This window comes from Penicillium lagena, assembly GCF_028827675.1.
Source record: "Penicillium lagena strain IBT 129212 chromosome Unknown utg000007l_segment0_segment0, whole genome shotgun sequence".
In the NCBI taxonomy this organism is placed as follows: Eukaryota; Fungi; Ascomycota; class Eurotiomycetes; order Eurotiales; family Aspergillaceae; genus Penicillium; species Penicillium lagena.
Genome location: NW_026623228.1, coordinates 1,078,620 through 1,094,870, shown reverse-complemented (window position 1 = coordinate 1,094,870; position 16,251 = coordinate 1,078,620). Strand labels below are relative to the sequence as shown.

Genomic DNA, 16,251 nt, shown 5'->3' with positions numbered 1-16,251 from the left:
GTGCGGTTACATGTACAGCGACGCAGCAAAAATCACATCCCGCTTGATCAGCTCCTGCGCCTGCTGCATCTTCGTATACAGCGACGGGTCGCCCACCAGCTTGGCGGCATTCTTGACCTCGCGACACGTCTCGTCCAGCCGCGTGATGGTGCGCACAATCGTCCCCTCCATCACATCCGTCAGGTCCGTGATGCGGTTGAAGGACATTCCCTTAGCCCACTCATACACGACCTCAGCAAGCCCGAAGCGCGGCTGGCTGGCGAAGTCGTTCGAGTCCTCGCTGGACTGGATGACCTGGTGCAGCACTTGGAAGTCATTGACCTTCTCCGAGATCCGCACGATCGTTTCCTGTCCCTTCTCCAAGCGTGGGGTCAACGTCGGTTTGTTGTCGGTCTTTTCCTGGAAGACAAAGGCCGAGAGCAGGGCGACAATCTCTTCTGGCTCGAATTCGGCCAGCACGTTCTCCAGAATCAATTCGGTAAGAACAAGCTCATCGGCCGAGTGAATCTGATGCCAAGTTAGTAATTGGAGATATTATTGTGAACAAATAGAGAGAGAGAGAGAGCATACCTCGCATGCTACCTTGCCCTTCAATTGCACACGCGCCTGCTCGTCCACAAATCCCAGTTCCCTCAGCACCTGGATACGCTGTTCGTAGTCCGGCAAGAGTTGGAGGTTTTGATCCGACATGAGTTGTTTGAGCTGCGAGATATTCTCCTTGACCTGCCACTCGTCATGTTGCATCTCAAACTGCAAAAAAAAGAATCAGCGCGAGCTATCAGACGAGAATAGCGCCACTTACATGCTTCAAGAAATCAGGACACTTCAAACTCTGACAGGACTGGGCAATGTCGGCCTGCGCTTGTCGCTGGTCGAGTATATCTCGCACTTGCAACTCTTTGACTCGCGCCCAATCCAGCTCGTCCCACGTATGGTCGGTCCATGATTTGGTGTACTTGGTGAGCTCCTTATCCGCGAACTTAACGGCCTCTGTGCGAAAAGTATTAATTGGAGAACACAGGGGTTGTGCCGGCGAGGGTGCATACCTTTCTTGATGTTCAAGTACCAGATCGGCCCTCCAAGCTTCACCTGGGTGTTCGTGACGCACTCAAGGTCGGCGAGCGGTATTTTGCATGTCTTCAGATGCATATTCGCAGAACTGGTGGGCAGTTGCTGGAAGAACGGGCGGAATTTGGGTAAGAAGGGTAGAATATCGCTCGGGTGGCGTTTGTTGCTGATGGTGCCAATTTCGCACACCTGCAGGCAGGGAATATTCCCACCGGTCACTCCCTCGCGGACAAGCACACCGGCTGTGCGCAATCCATCCTGCACTAGATTTAGTACATATCTTGAAAAACAGTGTGTTCTGAACTGACCTTTCGATAAACCACGAGTCGCTTAATAGTAAAGAGCCGTTTCCCTACAGGCGATGATTGCAGGCTCGCATGCAACTCATTCGTGAGTCTTTGATACTCCATCGCTGCCGCATGGCAAGCTGCTAGATCCAAATCACAAATCTCACAGGGCTCCCGCTTAATCTTCTCGAGACTGGCTTCTGATAGTTGGACTTGTTTCTCATGCTCCGGAAGCAAGGCTTGTGTGGCATTCTCGCTGAAACTTCGCTTGATCATCTCCTCGATCTTGAGAGCCTCCACACGTAGGAGGTTCAAAATCATATTGTACGTCAGCCGGAACTGAGATCTAAGCTTGGTCGGGTCACCAAGGATCATCTTCCGCAGAGCACCAGCGGGGGAGCCTCATCTCTGCCGCTGGTAGTTATGATAACGTAGCCCACTGTATCGAGGCCTCTTCGGCCAGCACGCCCAGCCATCTGCGTATATTCACCAGGAAGAAGATCGCGGAAACTCTTGCCGTCGTGTTTTCGGAATCCCGAGAAAACAACCGTTCGAGTCGGCAGATTTAGACCCATGGCAAACGTTTCTGTGGCGAACAGAACTTTAACCAGAGACTTGGCGAACAGAATCTCAACAATCTCTTTCATAATGGGCAGGAGACCCCCGTGGTGTACAGCGATTCCTCTGCTCAGCAGTTCACGAAGCCGAAGAATTTGTGGAAGCGTTCTATCTTCGGGCTTTAACCGGGTGAGAGACTTCTCAATAAACATGTGAATCAAGCTCTTCTCCGAGGCAGTGCTGAAGTCCTGATTGGACAGCGAATCCGCATTTTCTTCACATCGCTTCTTGGAAAAGACGAAAATGCATCCGGGGAGTAAATCCGCTTTGCGCAGATGGGATACCAGGTGCACCCAAACATTCCTGTCCTGGGCAGCTGACGTCCTGCCGCCTCCGCGGCCAGTACGAGCAATATTTCCTGTGCCTCGATTAGAGGGCTGTCCTCGACCACCTTGCCCTCTGCCTCGTTGTTGCGGGCCTCCCCGCTGCCCATTGCCTCTAGGGGCGCCGCCGCCACCTCGGCCATTGGGCTGTCCGCGGCCTCGCCCTTGAGGTCCGCCTCCTCCGCGCGCAGCCTGGGACTGCGCTTGGGATTCGGCAGCCTTCTGAGCCTTGATTTTATCCTGGCCTGACATGATGTCGTTTGCTTTCTTCCAGCCACTCTCTAGGAATCGCTTGTTTGAATCGACGACCTTGAACTTGTCCTTCCCTGCCCAGAGATAGTGTTCGAGCGGAACGGGTCGCTTGGGAGTCGAAATGACATAAATGTCCTTCTTCTTCGTACGACCCACCCAGGATGCGAATTCGTAAGTGTTGGGGACAGTGGCAGATAAGAGGATCAGAGTGACATGCTCAGGAAGCATGATAATAACTTCTTCCCAAACCACACCCCGTTCAAGATCATTCACATAGTGTACTTCGTCAAAGATTACAAACTCGACATCACGAATCAGATCAGCTCCTCGATAAAGCATACTTCGTAAGATCTCGGTTGTCATAATCAAGCAGCTTGCCTCGGGATTGATTTGGACATCTCCAGTCAGAATTCCAACATCATCGAAGGTAGTTCGGAAATCGCGGTATTTCTGGTTGCTGAGAGCTTTGATAGGAGACGTGTAAATTGCCTTCGTCATGTGCTTGGCCGCCAAAGCAATTGCGTATTCAGCCACGACAGTCTTGCCCGCGGAAGTGTGGGCTGCAACAAACACCGAATCGCCACCTTCAAGGTGGTAGACAGCTTCTTTCTGGAATGTATCCAGCTCGAAGGGCCACTCCCTGGCCATATCCGGGACTAGCTCGCTGAAGTTAGGGATATCTTTGTTCACGTCCACAACGTGAGCCCATTCTCGGCCCCTTTGTTTTTGAACTCCTGCCAATAATAGGTTGTGTGGCTCTAGAGCAGGGAATTCGACGGGAAGCAGAGCATCAATGTCTTCCTCTTCCTCATCGCTGATATCGCCTTCACCCTCAACCTTTGACCGTGCGTCGACATCTGATTTTGGTTCGGCTTCGTCAACTTGCAGATGGCTTTCCTCTTGGAGAAGAGCATGCTCGACCTCTTTGTCTCCCTCGGCGCCTTCTTTGGACTTTGCCTCCTCAAGCTTTAGGCCGCGACTGAACCCCGGCGGGATGGTCAACAGACCACCCTCCGACCCAAAATCAATGATTCGGTCAAGACCAGACTGTTTCCCACCACTTCGCGATTGCTCTGTCGTTTGCGCATCGGCTTCCATGGCCGCAAGAGCCTCGACACCGTCCAGCCCACCCGGTGCAAAGGGAAAAAACCCGCCGCTCCTCTAACAAAATCGGCACGGCCAGCAGGTCGGCGAAGGAGGGACGTAGAGTTCTTTGCATTTGTGCTTGTAGCAGGAACAGTAACTTCGTGGTATCCAGTCACCCGTCCTTCCAATCCTTCCCGTGTGAATCGAGTAACGGTGCGCGTCTGGGTGGGAGCAATTTCGAAGAGGTCGGTGTAGTCGGTCGAGGCATCCCATCGCCTGCATGAGGTGCGTTAGCCATAGACAGAAGTAGAGAGTCTCAACAACGCACTTTTGCAGATGGTTCAACCACTTGATACTAAACCGCGGTGACGGGGTCAAGAAATCATTCTCCAACTCTGCCAAAAGGTCCTCGGCATTTTGGTGGATTCGCTTGCGAGGCTTCAAGTCCTCATGTGTGCCATTCTCTTCTTCTGCAAGCCGCGCATCGAAGGCCGATGGGGCGAGATCATTGGAATTCAACCCCAATTGACCCATCGCTGAGGCCAGCAAGTCCGCCATAGCACGCTGTGAGCTGCACACCGGGTCAAAAGTTGTATGTCGAGCGGTCCGATGCTTTCGATTCAGCCCACCCCCACCCGAGATGGGTGCAAGACAATGCAGTGAGCACGGGTGTTTCCAGCAGCAATTGTGCTAAGCCACGCGGGGGCCAACGAGCATCAAGCAGCTGCTACTGCTGTTTCGATTCAAAGGAATGTGGGGGAGTGAGCTCGCAATCAGTTGAGGACTTGGTTGTGTCTCGCGCAGGGCAAGTCGGGCGGCATTGGGCGGCAGTATTAATCACCGAGTAAATGCGAGGTACGATATCAATATCCGTGGTTTACTATGGATTGTTCGATAAAAGGCTAATAACAGAAGGGCAGGCATGCTGGAGCATAATTTCAACTATGCAATAAGTTGATTTTGTTGCTGGCAAGTTGAAGATATAATATGGTTGAGCGACAACTATATATATTTCCATATTGACCAAGGACCCCAGTGGATTCGACTGCTTTCAGGTCTGCGACTCCCTGTACAGTATGCAATCCTGTCAAGCTCGCAAACCCCTCTATTTTCATCCGCGATGCCGCTTTACTGGACTGACTTTCGCACATAACGCCGAAAATGTGCCGGGCAATGGCCCCACGGATGTCGCGTTCGATCTTTATCCTCCGAGGCTGAAGAAAAGATGACGCCAGCTTTGCAATGTCGCGGCAGATATCTAATGCGGTAGACATCACCAATGCACTGCGATTGATCTCATATATTTTCGCGTCGCAGGTGGAAAGGGTTCAGATTAATCAACGCCGTTGTCAAAGAGCATCTACCATACGTTTGCAACCGGGTCCTGCGCTCACTACCACCATGGTGGGCTCCGTATATCTAGTATTTTATTGACCAAAGGCCGATCTAACTCTGCCATACCGACAGCCATCCGGGACCCAACATGAAATCGCCCGGGGCGAGTGACGCGGCCCTGCCGAGTAAGCCTCTGCAGATCCCGCAGCCAAGCCGGTCGATGATTTACCCGATTCGCGTCCTTTGCACCCAATACCTTATTACTTTTGGAGAGAACACTGGCGCAACAGTGCTAGAGGCGTCGTACACCCTTCACTCCATCCTGATTTTCAAGTGGTGGTCCAATTCGTGTTCTATCTCAAACACATTGTCTACAATCCGAGCCGTGTCGACTTGAGATGACGCAGGTGAGGGCCCAGAAGTTCGTAAGGGCTACGAGGACTGGTATTGATCTTAGTTTCACGGTTAGGGTCGCTCTGCCCGGGAGCTCAATGACGCCCCTAGCCAATGCCCTTCCCAAATTGGAAATATGGCCGTTTCCGCGCTTTCTTGTTATGCGACGGGGTTGATAGACAAGGGCCCGTAGTCCACGCAAGCCCTTATAAGAAGGGAGTCATCCGTCCATTGTTACTCATACTATTCTCAGTTCACTCTTTTGTTTTATTCTTTCTCTTCTTCCGCCTGATTCGACATGCGTCTCCAGGAGAGTGTTTTTGCAGCTTTCGCCGCGGCGGCCAGTGCCACCTCTCTCGCCGATGTGTGCACCGTGTCCAATGTCAAGTCTGCATTGCCTTCCAATGGCACCATTTTGGGCATCAATGTGCTGCCTTCGCTCTCTACTGCTAAGACGGTCTACAATTATAGCAGCGGCGGTGGCATGATGGGTGCCACCGCCACCGCCAGCAGCCAGACTTACAATTTCTGCAATGTGACAATCACATATACTCACCCTGGCAAGGGCGATACTGTAGTTGTCGAGTATGCCTTCCCCGAACCTTCCGACTACAAGAAACGTTTTTATGTTGCTGGCGGTGGGGGCTACTCTCTGTCTACCGATGCTACCAGTGGTCTTGAGTATGGCGCCGCCGGGGGTGCCACCTCGGCCGGCTACGGCGCCCTAGATGGCGTCAGCTACGACGAGGTGGTCCTTTACGGCAATGGTTCCATTAATTGGGATGCCACCTACATGTTCGGCTACCAGGCTCTTGGTGAAATGACCAAGCTCGGCAAGTACGTCACCAAGGGTTTCTACGGCCAGTCGTCGAGCTCCAAGCTGTACACCTACTTCGAGGGATGCTCCGACGGTGGTCGCGAGGGTATGAGCCAGATCCAGCGCTACGGTGACGAGTACGACGGAGCGATCATCGGTGCCCCGGCTTTCCGATACGGCCAGCAGCAGGTCAACCACGTCTTTTCGTCTGCTGTCGAGAAGACCCTAGACTACTACCCGCCTCCTTGCGCCCTAGACAAAATTATCAACACGACTATTGCTGCTTGTGACCCTCTTGACGGCCGTACCGACGGTGTCATCTCCCGCAGTGACCTTTGCATGCTCCACTTTAACCTGTCCTCGATTATTGGCGAGAAGTACCACTGCGCTGCTGTGACCAGCACCTCCCTTGGGTTTGGCTTTAGCAAGCGTGCTGGCGAGGGTAGCAGCACTAGCTACCAGCCCGCCCAAAGCGGCGCCGTCTCTGCGCAGGATGTCGCCGTCGCCCAGGCCATCTACGACGGCCTACACAACAGCAAGGGCGAGCGTGCCTACCTATCGTGGCAGATCGGTGCTGAGTTATCCGACGCCGAGACCGAGTGGAACAACAACACCAAGAAGTGGGAGCTAGACATCCCCTCCACCGGCGGCGAGTTCGTCACCAAGTTCGTCGAGCTGGTCAACCTCGACAACCTCTCTAACCTGAATGGCGTCACCTACGACACCATCGTCGAATGGATGAACACTGCCATGGTCCGCTACCTGGACTCCTTGCAGACCACCCTCCCGGACCTGACCCCCTTTCAACAGTCTGGCGGCAAGCTCCTGCACTATCACGGCGAATCCGACCCCAGCGTGCCCACCGCCTCATCAGTTCACTACTGGCAGTCAGTCCGCTCCATCATGTACCCCAGTCTCTCTGATAAGCAGAGCCTCGACAAACTCCAGGGCTGGTACCAGCTCTACCTGATCCCCGGTGCTGCCCACTGTGGAACAAACACCCTGCAGCCGGGCCCTTATCCTGAGGACAACATGCAGATCATGATCAACTGGGTTGAGAACGGTGTCAAGCCCTCTCGTCTGAATTCCACTGTCGCTGCTGGCAAATATGAGGGCGAGACCCAGATGCTGTGCCAGTGGCCTTCGCGCCCTCTGTGGAAGAGCAACTCCACCTTCGACTGTGTATATGACAAGGCCTCATACGAGAGCTGGACCTATGAGTTCCCGGCTTTCAAGCTTCCTGTGTACTAAACATGCACATCAGCGGTGACTGTAGAGGAGAACCCTCTTGAAGCAGTATGGCCTGCTTTGTGTCTGTCCGGGTCGAATGCCTCGTTATTTCGGACTCCGCAGCCTCCATCTTCATCTTATATGACGAAGTCCATGCTACTCTTGAATAACTCTGGCAGGCTAAAATGCTTCTTATTTTTATTCGCCCCCGCTCCTGCTCTTTAGACCTACTTCCCTTTGTTACTGGCGTCCTTAGCTGGCAAACGCCGACCAGGCTGACACGGACCTCTCGGCTTCGGTTATGCGTAGAGATGAGCGATAGAGTGTACACAATTAAATCGACTGCGTGGATGCAGAGCATTGTGCGAGAACGAACCTGCGCGGACTTCATCATATGACTTCGCCGTTAGTCGCTGCGTATTTAGCTGCCCCTTTTCTGTTCGTTCGTTTTCTTTCTCTCTTCCTTCCCTAGCTTTGAGATTCTCGTAAAATGACACACTCTTTTGATTATTGAGAATTGGTCTCTCTCAAATTGTTAACAGCTGTATAGCTAAGGCGTCTATCGTATGTACTCACTGGCTACAGAATGATTGTGCTACCTCAACTTGAAGCATTTATTGTGGAGTACACTTGTAACACATGAAAAAGTCTTCTCCAACAAAGACCTATCTGGACAATGAACAGAAGAGTACGTCTGATATCGCATCACAACTCCAATACTCTAGGTAAAAACTATATGACGAAAATTTTCTGAGACTATACAGGATCCGTGAATATTGCTAGCGTACAATCCGAGCAGCTAGTGAATCCAGTGCAGTAAGAGGGAACGAAAATGCATTGGAAGGAGAAACAATGGCGCATGAATTTGTGATCGTCGGAAAGTCGAAGGCACAGAGTGGCACATGTACTTATAGACCTCTTAAATTTCGAGACATTGTACGATAGTAAGGGTCCATATTCGTCAAATCCTCTAATCGAGGCTCATCACCTGGGTCCAGCGGCGCATGAAGTTTGTAAAGCTGCGCATAGCATTTTTCCCATTTGGCAAAGAAAGGTTCCCATTGTGAAAATCGTTGCAAAGACTCCCCTGTCTTCAAACTCAATGTTCTTAGTTTCGACTGTCCCCGCCACTGAAAGAAGGCCTGGCCAAGCTCTTTTGCAGAGGTCTCCTTAGGCACTGGCTCAATGGGTTCGTATGTAGGTTGTTGTTGTCCGGGGAACGGTGAACGTGATTCATAGTGATCTCGAATTCCGACTTGCAAATGCAGAGTCAAGTGCCGGAGGTTCTCAAACCCATTCGCTATAATTCCGAGAATATCTTCAGGCTGAAGTGACGATGTTATTAGTGGGAAATTCGTTATATGGGTAATTAATACTAACCCATTCACCGTCCCGGTCAACGTCAAGCTCTAAGCTCTCAAGTTGAGGGCAATTTATATCAAGGTCGTATAGTCCGGTTCCTCCAAGAGTCTTCCGTGATACACCAGGACGAGGGGACTCGATTGTGTGCAAACAGAAGTGTTTCAGGTTAGGGTGGTGGCTAAATGCGCCACTCGTCAAGAAATGTCCCTTGACCGTGAGACTGACCAAAGTGTTGAACGACCTCAAAAATTCTTCCAACAGCGAGCACTCGTCTTCTCCTTCATCAGAAAACGCTTGAACTGTCAGACTCCGTAACGGAGGTGACGTGACCCTTGATAAGCCCCAAAAATTCCACATTCCTCTGAGGCCCCAAACTGAGCGATTTCAGACTAGACCAACGAAGCTTGTCTCTCCAATGGGTCCACTCATTGATGCTGTGGTAATATCCGTTAAGTGATAATTCTTCCAGGGGCGGGAAAATCTCGCTACCAGTCATCTGGAAGCAATGAATTTGCGGAAACCGTGGCATTTGAATGACACATCTACCATAATTCCCATACAAAGAGACGGAAAAGGACCGCAAGTTGGGACACGCGAAGAAAAGTTGCTGAAGTCCCAGCATCTCCTGATTCGGACCGCCATCTTCCCAGAAGGGATCCACCTGGGCTTGGAGAGTGGTGACACATGGCATAGGAGCCTTCACTACCCTCGAGCCATCTTCTCCCCGAAGATGCAGCTCAGGTTGTTTCTCGTGGTGGGAGAGATTGTTGACAAACTCTTCTGTGATTGGTATAGGACAGTTTATTCTGCACGGTTTTCAATCAGCACCAAACGCAGTTCCATATGAACGAGAGACATCTCATACTTAAAGTGCTTTAAATTTGGCAGAGCAATCACCAAACTAGGAAGAAAATTGGACTCGGTGAGACCTGCGATGGAACCGATGTAGCGGGGTTTCAAACGTTCGCCCACCTCCACCTCACGGACGGCGTTTCTTAAACTCTCGTTGGTTGGATCTAGAAGCCTGCACAGCAAGAATTGAATGCTTGTCCAGGGATGTTTCCGCTTGCTCGGGTCAGGATCTAGCCGCGCAAAATCCGCCAAGATGACTGATCTATGTAGTCGGAGTGTGGCCAGGGAGTAGACGGCCTTCGATACCAGGCATAGATTGTAGAGGTCTTCGCGGGTGTCCAGCTGCAACTACTTCGTCAATCAACCAAAGCATGAGAAAATCGATAGATTCCCCAATCACGAACCTTGTCCGCAATGAGGTGCCATATATCGGGGCCTAAAGACAGCACATTTATCGAGCTTTTTCCATCGGGGTTGGCTATTCTTGCGCCTTGGGCCATCGTTGAACAACAATCAGGGATGAATGCCAGAACAAAAGTCAGCTAATGAAGAGCATAGTGTCTACTGTCAGGATAATGGCCCCCAGTTAATTTTATCCAACTGCCGCATCCGACGCTGACTCACCTGGCAATTCCCCAATCAGTCAACTGTGCCCCAATGTGGCCAGATTTCACCTGTATGGAGAGTTTTTCCGCTTCTCTACTATAAAATATGGACATGATAGCTAGACTTGAATACCAGCGTTTTCAATCATCGTCTCATGACATTATCTAGTAAATTCACTAGTGGATACGCAAATTCCAAACTCCGACATATACAAACGTATAGTGATCTCTCTTTAGATACAGTATTAATGTCACATGCTCGTTCCAGAAACAAAAAAGGACTATTCTTAGAAAAGTACGAATTACAACTGAGCCAGATATAGATTAGGGTGGTCTAAATACGGACCGAAAAACAATGCGTGTATGTTCGTAGGGGATACCTGATTTTGACTCTCAATGTATGTAGTTGGCGGCCTGGGGTTTTCCCGGGGCTCGAGAATCGCGTCAATCCACCCCGCTAGGCATGCTGCCAAATGCGGCGCAGACCTGGATGTGGCATTAGAATAACTGGGTTGGTGACACTAAATTGCCTTAGCGCAGCCACACCAATGGGGCCTTGATTTTCACCTTCTTAATGAATTTTAAGGAAGACTGGACAGAAAGATGTATGACATTACTGCAGCTAAACCGTAGGAATGGACAATGGGGAGAATTGACGAACTTAGAACAGAAAATTTCTATTCTAAGAGGTGCTCACTCGTTATATGCTGTCGAAACTCGAGGGCTATCTCAGGCCAGTTACTATTCCGTGGGCTTACATAAGGCCCGTAGCCCTCCCGTATGTTAATTAAGCATCCCAGCCCTTACCGGCACTGGAGACCCCACGAGGAACCATCATTAATTGACCATGGAGGAATATGTGGGATAGGAGGTAACAGCAAGGCGCGGCATTAATTTGAAAGATGGTCTGTTGGCCGCAGGATGTGATGGGGGGCTTCGTCACATATTGATGACGTTATAGTTCATGTACTCCTAACCGACTTACCACACTGTGACGCCATGGCTTATTGCAATACCATAAAAGCCAATGACTAGGCTATAACAGGTTTCCTTTAACGTTCTTTACTCAGTCAGTTGCAGGTAGTCAACGATGGCAGCGATGAGTCCGAACAACGATGGAAGGCTTTTCATTGTCGCTAACAGGCTCCCGGTGAGCATCACGCAGACGGAAGATGGCGAATTCAAATACACTATGGCCTCTGGAGGCCTGGTATCTGCTCTTCAAGGCCTGTCGAAATCGATGGAATTTCAATGGTTCGGCTGGCCTGGCACGGAGATTCACAGAAACGATAGGGAAATGGTCAGACAAGAACTGGCCACCCGGTTCCACGCAGTGCCAGTTTTTCTGCCCAAAGAAACTGCGGAAAGGCATTACAATGGGTTCTCGAGTAACTCTCTTCCATCTACTTTGGTAGTCCCTTGTAGATTGACAGTTAAGCTTAGATTCTGTCCTTTGGCCACTTCTGCACGGCCTACCATCCAGAGCCGAGTTCAACGAGAGTTGGGCCAACGCTTATCGAGAAGTCAACGAGGTGTTTGCAGACAATATCGTGCCGTTTGTTGAAGATGGAGATATAATATGGATCCACGACTATCACTTGTTGCTGCTGCCGGCCGTGCTTCGAAAACGATTGGAGAAACGGAGAAGAGTTCGTATTGGATTTTTCTTACATACTCCGTTTCCCAGCGATGACTCTTTCGCCGTCCTACCTTTACGCGAAGAAATTTGCGACGGTCTACTTAGCTGTAATCTGGTTGGTCTGCACGTGAGAGAATATGTCGAGAAACTTCTCGATTCCGCGGCAAAAGTCCTTCCGTAAGTCTTTTGGTCCAGACTTCATCCTAAAGACTCTAACAACAAGCACAGGGGTGTTCGACGATCACCGAGCGACCTGCATTATAACGGCCGCAAATTAATCGTGCAAGAATTTCCCATTGGAATTGCACCCGATGACTTTCGAGATTCACTTGCATCTGAAGCTACTCAGAGCCAGATGAGGCTCCTGTCTCGAGAGTTTCGCGGCAAGGAGATCATTTTAGGCATAGATCGGTTGGACTACATCAAGGGAATTCCGCAAAAGTTGCGCGCTTTCGAAAAGTTGTTGGCTGATCACCCGGAGGTGAAGGAGAAGGTTACTTTGATTCAAGTTGCAATCCCGACCAGGGGGGACGTCGAAGAATATAAAACACTTCGCAGACAGGTGGAAGAAATGATAGGGATGATAAACGGCAAGCACGGTGAGTCTTCCCATACAACCTACTGAGATGCTGTATCTTCTGTCAAGTTTACTAACGAGCTGCAGGGACCTTAACTTACACCCCAATCCGGTATCTCTATCGCTCGCTAAATTTAGAACAACTTCACGCATTGTACGCCATATCTGACCTGTGCGTGGTATCTTCAATTCAGGATGGTCTGAACTTGGTCTGCTATGAGTACATTGCTAGCCAGCAGCTCAACCCTAAAGGCGTGCTAGTTCTGTCGCAGTATACGGGTGCGGCAAAGATGCTACCGTCGGCTGTTCTCTTCAACCCCTGGGATATTCCTCGCTTCACGGAGGCGATCTTTACCGCATTAAAAATGCCATTACAAGATCGCCAGAGCAGACTCGAGGACGCGGCTAAAACAGTGAATACATTGACGAGGCAAGTATTCTCTTTTATTTCACAAGATTGACTCATGAAAACAGTGACTAGTTGTCTTAAACTAGTAATAGCGGTTGCCTGCTAACACACGTTACTCTAGTTTACGTTGGGGCGAGTCTTTCTTAGACGTCCTAAAGTCGAGTCCGCTTTGAATCAAGAGTCCGTCAAAGCAGCTGGCCACTGTGCTTGTTACAGTTTCATGCCGTATCTTTCATCTTATATCTTATGGGGTCTTAATGTTCTGACAAATGTACTTAGTACACTGTTTTCAAGTCCCAAATAACCCAGAATGACTAGCGAATGTCCCATCAACTGCGGGTCCTGAGTCGGCTGCGCCTTGTTGCGTCTACTGTCTCTGTTCTGGCAGTCTCGAAAAATACAATTCTCGCATGTCTTTGTGGCAGAGTACGGCTCTATCAGCAGCAGAGAAATTTAATGCCTGACTTTTTGTTAATATAAGGTTACAATATACGATAATTATCTACCTAGTCTATCTTGTCTTAATGTAGCCGATGTTGCTTTCAGTCGATTTAGCACAACTTTTTCTGAATATTGCCTTTCCCTAATCGCCAATGACACCGGTAATGATATCGTAGGTTAGGCGCCTACTTTTGCTTCTTCTTATTTGTAGAAGTGTAATGATATAAGATAGTCGTAGCCTTAAGAAGTATTTGAGTGCAGAAAATCAAGATAAAAAGGAGGACGGATCAAGTAAACGAAATTAGATAGGATAGACCAGTAATGATTGCCATTAAGAAAAATCTAGAGAAGTAATTTAGTAATAGCGGACGTAAGCAAGATATTCTGCGCACAGCCTGTAGCTGACGAGTGTGAGAGACCCTTGGGTACTTAAGAAAAGGACTGTGGAAGGACTCACACTCAAAACTAAAGACAGCCAGCCATTTTTGGCGCCCGATTTACCATCTCTTAGTGTTGTGGTGTAGTTTATTTAGTTAATCGACCCTGATTATAAAGCAAGGTGCTTTAAGAACCCCGAGGTCATTTCGGGTATGGGTGGGTTAGTGAGTCATGGTAATAGAAAATCCATATAGGGCTCCCACAATGAATTCTACAACATCACAGTAACAATTTATTAATTTACCTTCAAAATGGCATCATCCGACCCCCTTGCTCAAGCGGCCGCCCTCTCTGGCCTTCATGCCTTTGTCCGCCCTCTCTCAGTCGCGGACGTCAAGTCCTGCGTCGAAGTTGAAAACGCATTTGTGGAACATGAACGATGCTCTGAGGAGAAGGTGAGCCACAATTAAATGATATCAGCAGTGCTAATCCTACTCAGTTTGTATATCGCCTCACCAGGACCCCAGAGCTGGCACTTGGTCTCTTTATCCAGACCAGTAATGGCTCGCCCCGACTCATCGGGCATGTCATCGCCAACCGATCTTCCGCCTCTGCAATCCAGGATACATCCATGGAAGCACCGAAGAACTGGCAGTCTCTCTCACCCGACCGACCGGTCGTTGTTGATGGCCACGTGATCGGCAATGACCCTAGAGGAAAGAATATTGCCATTCACTCTGTAGCTGTCATTCCCGAGTTCCAGGGAAAGGGGACTGGCAAGGCGCTGGTCCAAGCGTATGTGGAGTATATCCGAAATGCGGGCATACCAGCACAGCGGATTATGCTGATTGCACATGATTATCTGATCCGGTTTTATGAGAGTGCTGGGTTTGAAAACCGGGGAATAAGTCAGAGTCGCTATGCTGGGGAGACATGGTTTGATTTGGTGAGCCTTGGCCGCGATTTGTGTTGTGTGTTGAATATTACTGATGATTAGAAAAGGTGCATGATTTCTAAGGTCTAAGCGAGAATAACTAACTACAAGCCAAGATGCATCGTTCTGGATTTGTGTTTAAATTATTAATTTCGGTCTATCACTATGCGACAACCCATCTCACTCGCCTAGTCAGACATACCTCTTGTAGAAAGTAGGGGATGTGGATATAGTTGATTTACTTTGCAATGTAAATTTCTTTCTTTTTGTTACATGGTATTGCCATCTTTGGAATCCCTCCAAGCCCTGTCAAACTCTTTCCAACCCTCAGGCGGCGCGTCCCACATGGCTAACTCACGAACCACTGTCTCGTAGCATCCATCGCTGGGCATATTTCCCTGACAGACATTTCCACCAACAGCGATATTGATGAGGATTCTGAAATCACGCATCTTCCTCGTGCCAGGCGGCTTCTCGGCCCTCATGATGGGCATGCCATCAATCAACCAGACCAAGCGCCCCCTGCCCGTTGTTTCGTCCTCGTCCCAGACAAAATCGTACTTCACCCCCGCCGGCGAGCTAATGTTGGGAATGGGGGTTTCGAGAACGCGATGCTTGTTCCAATCCTGGCCATTGAAGTGGCCCCAATGTAGACAAGTGTGGTTGACAGCATCGCCGTTCCACGCTTCCATTATGTCGACTTCGCCATCCTCTGGCCACTTGAAGGGGTCTTTAGGCAGCAGCCAAAAGGCAGGCCAGATACCGCGGGCCACCGGCGCCGTAATTCTGGCCGACAGACAGCCCCGTGGTCGGCTGAGGGTCTGGAGACTCGACAATCTGGCGCTGGTAAACTTCTGGGCAGGGTCGGGATGCCCATGGTTGATCAGAGCGCGCACGATAACCGCATCGCCCTGGGTTGAATGGAATGAGTTTTGCGGGCTGTCGATATAATTCTGCGACTCATTGTTGCCCCATCCATGTTGACCCTGTTCGTGGTTAAAGTTGGAAGACACCGGTACTTGAGGATGTAGATTGGGCCGCCAGTAGATCTGGGGTTGCGAGTGATGTTCCTGAGAAGCCAGTGGTGGTTTGCTAGAGGTTGGAATAGGCGGTGGGTGAGGCGAGTTGTTCGACGGTCCCGGCTGAGGGTCGTGATGACTTATTTCCCCCCAAGCCTTATCTGCCTTATTGATAATGCCCTGAAGCGCCTGTCTGAACGGCATGTTGAGTACGGAATGGATGTTAGGGTTGCACAAGTAGCGAAGACGTGGAAAAAAACAGTAAGCAAAGCTGACGTCATATTGATCGAGTTCTTAAAACTCCTTAAAATTCCCTTTCACACGCTTTCGCCATCGTACTTCGGGGAATATTGCTCCTTTCCTGAGACTGGGCAGATCTAATCAGTGGACACATTATGCTTCCATGGGCTGGACCAAGATTCAGTTCATATAAATTATAGGCCCCCTTATATCTACCACATGATCAATGGGGTAGAACAATGAGATTCTGTAGGCCTTTATATAAAACCCTTCTTCTATATGATCACTAAGCCCCGGTAGTAGTGTAGTGATAATCTAGCAGCCGGCTACAGGCTAGGCCAGCTAAATAGTTAGTGCCTCAGGCACCAAGAGCATGCAAACCCTAC

General features: G+C 49.9%; 6 protein-coding genes across 6 annotated transcripts; 3 read left to right on the top strand and 3 right to left on the bottom strand.

Annotated features, from left to right (window-relative positions):
* Positions 1 to 6: 6 nt before the first annotated feature.
* Positions 7 to 4,192, bottom strand: N7510_009959 (SKI complex RNA helicase subunit SKI2; the record flags this gene model as incomplete). Its single annotated transcript, XM_056981884.1, has 8 exons — positions 7 to 507; positions 571 to 750; positions 803 to 990; positions 1,047 to 1,326; positions 1,377 to 1,694; positions 1,745 to 3,658; positions 3,715 to 3,910; positions 3,963 to 4,192. The coding sequence occupies 8 exons, from the start codon at positions 4,190 to 4,192 to the stop codon at positions 7 to 9; spliced, it is 3,807 nt and encodes a 1,268-aa protein (XP_056829720.1).
* A 1,468-nt stretch (positions 4,193 to 5,660) lies between these two features.
* Positions 5,661 to 7,430, top strand: N7510_009958 (putative tannase; the record flags this gene model as incomplete). Its single annotated transcript, XM_056981883.1, has 1 exon — positions 5,661 to 7,430. The coding sequence occupies one exon, from the start codon at positions 5,661 to 5,663 to the stop codon at positions 7,428 to 7,430; it is 1,770 nt and encodes a 589-aa protein (XP_056829719.1).
* Positions 7,431 to 9,572: 2,142 nt separating this feature from the next.
* Positions 9,573 to 10,123, bottom strand: N7510_009957 (uncharacterized protein; the record flags this gene model as incomplete). Its single annotated transcript, XM_056981882.1, has 2 exons — positions 9,573 to 9,971; positions 10,028 to 10,123. The coding sequence occupies 2 exons, from the start codon at positions 10,121 to 10,123 to the stop codon at positions 9,573 to 9,575; spliced, it is 495 nt and encodes a 164-aa protein (XP_056829718.1).
* Positions 10,124 to 11,318: 1,195 nt separating this feature from the next.
* Positions 11,319 to 12,905, top strand: N7510_009956 (trehalose-6-phosphate synthase; the record flags this gene model as incomplete). Its single annotated transcript, XM_056981881.1, has 4 exons — positions 11,319 to 11,616; positions 11,672 to 12,044; positions 12,096 to 12,466; positions 12,532 to 12,905. 4 exons carry the CDS (start codon positions 11,319 to 11,321, stop codon positions 12,903 to 12,905), a joined length of 1,416 nt encoding a protein of 471 aa, XP_056829717.1.
* Positions 12,906 to 13,983: 1,078 nt separating this feature from the next.
* On the top strand, positions 13,984 to 14,669 carry N7510_009955 (GNAT family N-acetyltransferase; the record flags this gene model as incomplete). The annotated part of the gene is made up of 2 exons (XM_056981880.1): positions 13,984 to 14,127; positions 14,172 to 14,669. 2 exons carry the CDS (start codon positions 13,984 to 13,986, stop codon positions 14,667 to 14,669), a joined length of 642 nt encoding a protein of 213 aa, XP_056829716.1.
* Positions 14,670 to 14,875: 206 nt separating this feature from the next.
* Positions 14,876 to 15,829, bottom strand: N7510_009954 (glycoside hydrolase family 16 protein; the record flags this gene model as incomplete). Its single annotated transcript, XM_056981879.1, has 1 exon — positions 14,876 to 15,829. The coding sequence occupies one exon, from the start codon at positions 15,827 to 15,829 to the stop codon at positions 14,876 to 14,878; it is 954 nt and encodes a 317-aa protein (XP_056829715.1).
* Between the last annotated feature and the right edge of the window lie 422 nt (positions 15,830 to 16,251).